General features: G+C 42.0%; 1 protein-coding gene across 1 annotated transcript in view; it reads left to right on the forward strand.

Annotated features, from left to right (window-relative positions):
• LOC306836528 (putative flavin-containing monoamine oxidase A) overlaps window positions 1-6,719 on the forward strand; it is a 57,479-nt gene extending 50,760 nt beyond the window's left edge. Inside the window, exon 12 of the mRNA XM_079363666.1 lies at window positions 6,232-6,719. Within this exon, the coding sequence (XP_079219792.1) occupies window positions 6,232-6,550 (319 nt within the window). The 3' untranslated portion in view covers window positions 6,551-6,719. The remainder of the gene's footprint in view (window positions 1-6,231) is intronic.
• The last annotated feature ends 1,255 nt before the right edge of the window (window positions 6,720-7,974 follow it).

Below are 7,974 nucleotides of genomic sequence, written 5' to 3' on the forward strand. Positions count from 1 at the left end.
TTTCGAACAAACATGCTGTTTAGGCCAGAGACTCTGGCAGAGCTAACGTCACCTTGCTGCTGCTGTGCAAGAGGGCCATTCAGCATTGCTCTCCTATGGCGTCTCATCAGATGGCTAGAAAGATTTGTATTCCCGTTGTATTTTATTGGAGTTTTACAAACTATGCTTACAGCGAGCGTCTTATCAAGGACATTTCTCTTCATGCAGAAGTCGGAATGTTTCCACACGCTGGAACTTAAATGCGGCTTGTAAATTCCTCGCTCACCGGGACCTTTCACACCCTCAGCCATGCTTCATTTGTTGTTGTTATTGTCTTTCTCACGCTTGACAATAACATCACGCGCAGCGAGGGAGAGCGAATCGGAGTAACTTTTTTTTTTTTTTTTTTTTTTTTTTTAATTAAACTATAACAAGTGCTAAAAATACATCTATAAAAAGTTTGCCCCACTTAAATGCAGTGTAGAAAGTCTCAGTATCGATACATTAGATTTTCCCCACAGACTGATTTTTAGATCGATTTATGTCACTGTGAAGGGCAACTTGCCGAGCACTTTTTGATGTAGTTGGATTTTAGTAATATAAATCAATGAATAAGATTAATCCTTACACCACTACTTAAAAAGCACCATGAGAAGAAACATTTAATGGGAAATGTTGCAAATCATGTGAACATAATGTGGACATCTGAGTACCACAAAATCCGATGCTTAGGAACACCTTACATACAAATTTTTTCCTTCCGTAAATAAACATCTTGGAGCGTTCTTTTGATTAAAAGATCCATTTATTCAAGTAAATGATGAATCAGGCCAGTACTTCAGATCTTTCACCATTATGCCAATTGCACAAGTACCGTTCAGTCGCGAGTAGAAGTTTAAACTCCTAAAGCAAAAACAGTTGGTACAGAAACTGCAACAATCTGTCAACAATGACCAATGTATGACCAACAGTTGTCAGTTGCTTAGAAAAAACTCTTTGTGGACACATTTTCTAAAACAAGTGGTGAAACATGGCAGAGGTGGGTTTTTTTCTTTAAATGAAGGCCATTATCAGTTGATCTCCATGATGCATGTTGTTATACAAATTGTGCCATATATATTATGTCTGTAATTTTGTTAACACACAGGACTCCTGCAGTATTTAAAGCACTCTTCATTGTGTTGTATGCTATTTGTCATGCTGTTCTACTATCTGAATATGATTTTTGGGTATTGTCCAAAGTGAACTCAGCTGTCAACAGCATCACATAACAAACGTATATTCACCCCCAGAATCAATTATTTCTTGCGTAGTCATGCTTTCAGCGGTTCAGTTTCACTTTAGTCTTATCTTAGTATAATCACGCAGCACTTGTTTTTGTTTGACAAGCTTTTAATTTCCTCATCGTGATGATGCCACTTATTACCACGTTCACTGCCACCTACCAGCTATTATGCCTGACACTTTAATGGTTGTGTTGATTGATTTCTTCCTACACAGCTCCTGCCTATTTTATTCTTGATTATCCTACTTCAATACATTGCAACATTTTTCTGACATTATTCGTACATATTGTACATTAGTTATAATGTAGTCTTTATAAACACTGCAACATTCATTCTCAATGACAGACTTATCAGCACAACAAAACAAAGGCGCAGACAGTAAAGGCTTTCCACGCACTGACAGAGTAGAATAAAAACGATAAAGAGAAGAGGTCCAGTGACAAGTGGTTGTTGGATTTTAAAAGACTATGTACAGGAACAAACCCTCACAGATCACCAAAGTACTCTTAAATCCCTTCAGGGGATCAAGTGAGACGGCTTCTGTTCCTGCAGAAGGGCGTTCCAAGTGAAGGGGGCAGAGTAAGAGAGGGACTGTATATAGAATACACAGAGATCTTTGCGTTTATTGAATTCTTAGCTGAGTCACTGCTGTATAAATCCCTCATACCAGAGTGTATAACGTCTGTTGCAGTGTATGGTGCTGCATTTGGTGTGACGTCAAGCTTCTTCAACAAATATTCTAGGGGAGCAATTTTTAGCACTGTGAAATGCAGCATTCATCAATTCCTGGAGACAAATTAGGCTGCAAGACCTCTTAGTGTATAGGCAGCTGGTGTGCATTAAGAACTCCAAAGTGTTGACATGTTGCCAAGAGGCCATTCACTGTGAGGTCTCCAGGTCTCGAGTATTCTGCTGATGAGGCTCTCAGCCTCATCTTTTAGTATCGGCTGGACTGAACAATCAAAATGCTTGTGAACATTTCTCATTGAAGCTACTCGTCCCAACTGCTGAAAAGAGCCATCAGTTTGTGACGGTCTTCGTCCTTTCCTGCTTTACAGCACCAGAGACGTCTCCAACAGGACTGCTGAGATAACTTGAATTAATCATCAGGGATCCAGGGCAGATTCAAGGCGCTAAGGGAGGGGGCTTCTCCATTATTCTGATTGGTGGTCAGTGGTTGGAGCAGGTATTGAAGAGAGTAACAGAGAGACTCGAGAGAAACATGATGTGCTTTTGAGCACATGGGTTGAATCTTTTATACGTGTTTACTATGATTTGAAATGTAGTTCAGGTAGTGTTTTGTGTCGTAGATGTTCTGTACATTGATGTGTAGGCAGATCAAATTGGTTGGTACAAACCAGACCCCTAAGCAGTTGAGTCCAATAATCCGTCCTCACTAAATCCAGGATTACAGTTATCTGAAGATACATGTACCTCATACTGCTTACATTGCTGTGATGTGTGATTCCTGGTTGAAGAACTTCAATATGTATGCAGGCACATGGAATTACAAACAGCTGGGGCATTGGTAGCCGTGCGGTTAGTGTGCGTGGCCTGTATACAGAGGCTTTATCTCTCATTTGAATCGGACCTGCCCCTTTCCAGCATGCTGTTCCCCACTCTGTCTTCCAGGTTTCCATGTCTATCCACTGTCTTAAGGCATAACAAGTCCAAAATGAATCTAGAAAATAATTACAAATGGTTAAAAGGGAGCATGCCGGTGGCGCAGTGGCACTGCACGAGCTCCCATGTATTGAGGCTAAAGTCCTCGTGCGTCCGACCCGTGGCAACCTTACCACATGTCTCTCCCCACTTTCCGACTTTATCCACCATCTTATTGATTAAAGGCTATAAAGCCAAAAAATAAACCTTGACAAAAAAAACAAAAAAAAAGGGAGCATGTCATCCAGAATGCCAGAAATTAATTAAAGATTTGAAGAAATCCCCGCTTTCTGTGGAGCCCTCAAGCCTCCTGGAAGAATGCCTCTTTCATCCATGGAGAAGCTGTGACGGAATCCTTGAACTCACCTCAAAGGGAAACTGAAGAGCACAAGATAACCCAATCAAAGTGTCCATCCGTTCCATTAGAACATGCCTTCACATTTGATATCTGTCAATGGCTGCAGAGCAAAGGCGAGGGAGTCCTTAAATGCCACGAACCTCTCAGATCTGCTCAACTGTCTCCGAAAGGGGTAACCCACAGAAGGCCAAAATTTGACTAACCCTCCCACCCGACTCTGACACACACACACACACACACACACACACACACACACACACACACACACACACACACACACACACACACACACACACACCTACACACACACACACACACACACACCTACACACACACACACACACACACACACACACACATACACACACACACGAAGTAGCTGAAGGACACTTGATGAATGCACATAAATCTGTGTGTATGTAATAATAATATGTAAGTAAGTAAAGTAAAGTAAAATTTATTTATATAGCACTTTTCGCAGGCAGGGGCCACAAAGTGCTTCACAAACAGGGTTTAAAACATCTCAAGCAACAAACAGACAGTACAGAGACCATAGCAGCCCTAAAAGAGACCAACCAAAAGCCTGGACAAATAAAAACGTCCCCAGTTGACTCTTGAAAGTGTCGGAGTCACATTGAACGAGCATCCAATAGGCCGACGTGGATTGACGTCTCGGAGGTAGTGTCCGTGTTGCGGAGCGGGACTGGACGAAGGCACATCCAGCGGTCACGTGAGCTCCAGCTGGTCCACGCTAGAAAAGCCGGCATAAACACGGAAGTAGGCGATGGCGATGAAAACCCCTGACCATGGCTCCAGCACTGTGAAGGGTCCAGGACAGTTGTTGAAGTGCGGGCAGGCGGCAGCGAGGACACGCTGGCGCACACGTGTGACAGTCTGAACACATGTTCAGACATCTTATTGGACACATCATCTTATACTCGGTCAAGTTCAGGGTCACAGACTCTACAAGTTCAGAGTGACCTCTGCTATAACTTACAGTCACTCACTCCCTAACCATGACAGCAGTTACAGCTGCACTTATAGGGTTGCCGTTGCCGTTACTATCACAACCAAGGTCACTTTGTTGCATGGTAGAACTGGCTTAGCAATACACTCTATTACATGTTTACTGTTTATGTCATTTCCCCTCATGAGTCATATATAAAAAAAATATATTATTTGAGTCTTCTGAATCTTGCCCGTGTGAAATCAAGAGGGTCATATAGACTTTTTGTCAAAGATGTTTCTCAGAGATTAGACCATAGAATTCTTTCTATGAGATATTTGTAGACATAAAAGATCAGACCATGAAACATCTCAAATACAGAATACAGTGCTTCTCTGATGTCCAGATGTGTTTGGGTAAACAAGTTTAGGTATTGTATTAGACAAAAGGTACCTATGCCTTGCTCGCACATGCAATCAATTTATCAAAACCACTGTAAATTGTAAGCATATAAGCAGGTCAGTGTTGCTGGAAGTGGAAGTTATATAATCATGTTTCTCTGCATCTCTCACTTTTTTGCAGCTGTCTGAAACTCTTTTCGATGGCCAAGGACTTTAGGCATTTTGCAAAGGAGCTAACCTGCACTTTAAGTTCGCTGGTGTGTTCACACTTATAAAAATAAAATTGGAATTCATTACCTTCAGCTCTGCAGCCATTGTCTACAACCTATTTAGGGCTGGCTGTTGGCAGCAGTAGTAGCATGAGTAACTGTCACATTTCACCTCAAAAGCTTTGATTCCCGTGTGGGTTTGTGTACAGTACGTATTAGAAAATAGCAAAAGAGAGACCCCCAAAACACACTCATACACAAGTCCCCCACAGCCCTCCCCCCCACCCAAAGTACCCCACAGATAGACAAGAACTTGCTCATACTGTAACAAAGACTTGAGAATTGATGGTGTCAGTCTAACATTTGCTATTTTCTGTTTTAGCGCGGTGTCGTTCTGCCACCCAGCATTCCAAGTTGGCAACATTAAATCCAACAGCCTGTTCTGATGGAGAATGGGGTATCGTGTTTGAAAGAAAAGTTCCGAAATAGAGCTGTCATCGAGTGTTTGGTTAGAAATTCCCCAACTCTTTTCGGTTTTTTACTGTTCGGGCAAAGAAGTAGCCAACCTGCACTTTGAAATGTCCTCTATTTAGTGTGACTTCACACTGCTAAAAAGAGTTTGGGATTCTTCAGCTCTACAGCCATTGTCTACAAGCTCTTTGGGACTGGCAGTTGGCAGCAGCAGGAGCATCCGCTGCCACATTCCACTTTAAAAAAAAAAGAAGAAAAAAAAAAGAAACACACACACTCGCGCACAGTTTCCAGTGTGCGTGTGTGTTTTCCAGTTGTTTTTTTGTCATTGCACTAGCTCTGTTGTCTATTGTCTATTTCTGTGAAAAAGCCAGTTACACAATCAAACCCACAACTCCACCTTCGTGCCAAAGACGAAGCCCTAAAGGTCTTCATGCTCCAGCTGAGGTTGACTTTGTGACAGTTGTGTGCGAGTCCTGAAGCACATGCTGTCGACGGATGTTGACAACAAACCTGGCTCCCATGGTCATACGTTTTATTAGACATCCCAGACTTTGTTGCCTTTTTCATGGAACAGACATAAAGGGGATGATGAGCAGCATCATTATTTGGCTTTTCTTTTAAAAGCTTTGAAGACGCTCAGCCTAATTTGCTGAGCATGTACTTGCAAATTTCAGTGCACAAGACACACGAAGCGCCTGAGCCAACAGAGAGTTTTGAAAGGCCAAAGCTTAAACTGTATCAGTTAGTCAAAGTGGAAATCTCATCAGCTAGAAGCTTTGACTTTGTAAAACTTTGAATGTAAATGAGCTGTAATAGTTTAAAACACTGAAGTTACTCTAATAGAGACTAAAGAAAAGGAACACTAATACAAAGCTTTGATTGTAAACGATGACAAACTGATTCTCTTGATTTGCAGGATCCATTGGGCAGGCACAGAAACAGCCACCCAGTGGTGTGGGTACATGAGTGGTGCAATACAATCAGGTCAGCGAGCTGCTCTGGAAGTCCTGGCTGAACTCTACCCGACGGAGCTGACCCAGGAGGAACAGGAAGCAGTGCGGCGTGGTCAAACTGTCAAGGTTCCTTTCCAGAAAAGGCAATCATCCTGGTTCAAATACCTGCCTTCAGGCAAGACTTTGGTCATTTCTACAATGACTATAAGTGCAGCCGTCTTGCTGGCTCGTCATCCAAATGCATTGCTAAAGGTTAAGTCTTACATCACCAATGGATTTTAAGCAACCAGGCAGGGTATGTTGATGTGGTAACAACTTTGATGAATCAACCTGACAAACTTCTCTGATATTGAATTTTATTGTGACGTAAGATGAGGGGTTACTGTATACATTCCCTCATGACTATGTGTCCTTTTAAAATGTGTTTATTAAAGAAAGACCTCTTTCAGCAGTTCAATAGTGTTCTTTGTTTAATTTCCCTCCAAATGACTATGATAAAACGTGTGTCACATCTATTCATTATTAAAATAGCTTATATTGTTCCAGATCATGGGGCGAGGCGTTGAAGGCAGGGTCTGCAATTCTGGAAAGCTAGCCAGATGTGAAAAACAACATCTCCTCTGGGCTCCTTCTAAAGAAACTCGCCCTGCAACAGAGCATAGAGAAGACCTCAGAATACCACTTTTAAGTTTGTTCAACTACTACCTCATATCTCATTTAGTAACACGAAAACACTGAACATTATCACAGTGAATGTTGCAGTCAGCCATGGGCAGTGGTCATTTGGTCTCTCACGGTAGACGTGGAATACCTCTGGCGACGTTGAAGCACTTTGAGTTCAGGCTGGTGCATGGCAAGGGTAGATAACGCACAGGGATCCAAGGAGTCATTTCATTGGTACTTTGCATTCCAACCTCAAAGCAGTGATTGGTCGTTTATCCTTGTTTTTACTCACAGACGGTTGCTTTGCTTTTATGTGTTTTGCTTTCATGCAATTTTCGGGTTTTTAATTTCTTTTCATCGTTGTCCATATCTGTTCTACTTTGGTGGTTGATCCTTTCTTTGTTTCGACATCGTAAATGTTTCCTTGTAACACTTTGCCGAGACTGGCAGTACACTTCTCCACGAACCAGAGTTGTAAATTGAAGCATTAGCTCTATCCACTCTCTCGAGTGGCTTCCTTAATAGTAAAGACTGCTGTAAACACAGCAGACTAGATCACAGTAGACTGCAGTAATTGTTCCCTTTTCTTCTCCATTAGAATAAAATCTAATTCATGTCTTTAGCATACCCATTTAGCCCTTTAGCATTAAACAACAGTTGAAACATAAATAAAGGCTGTGTTTTTTATTGCAACCCTTCAGACTGATTATGTTGTGTTTAAGCCATGTTGCAGTGAGAAAATGCAGTTTTCCCACTGCATTGCTGTGCTTTGTGTCCCAGAGAGCCGTAAAACCAGCTTGAGAAGCTTGGAGCAAAGCCACATGGGCTTGTTCGCTCCCACAAAATCACCAACAGACATTCAAATGGGTCTAAGATGGATAAACCGGTCACACAACGATAATGCAGCAAAAGTGATTTAATCGCTATCACTCGATTGCACTGTTGATTGAAAGGATTGTGGTCCGTCCCCATGTCCCTTCTGGAGAGTATCACCAACACCCACTGGTCATTGAATGCTCATCTGATTCCACTGGCGCTATGGT

The sequence above is a fragment of the Symphodus melops genome, assembly GCF_947650265.1.
Source record: "Symphodus melops genome assembly, chromosome: 16".
In the NCBI taxonomy this organism is placed as follows: domain Eukaryota; kingdom Metazoa; phylum Chordata; class Actinopteri; order Labriformes; family Labridae; genus Symphodus; species Symphodus melops.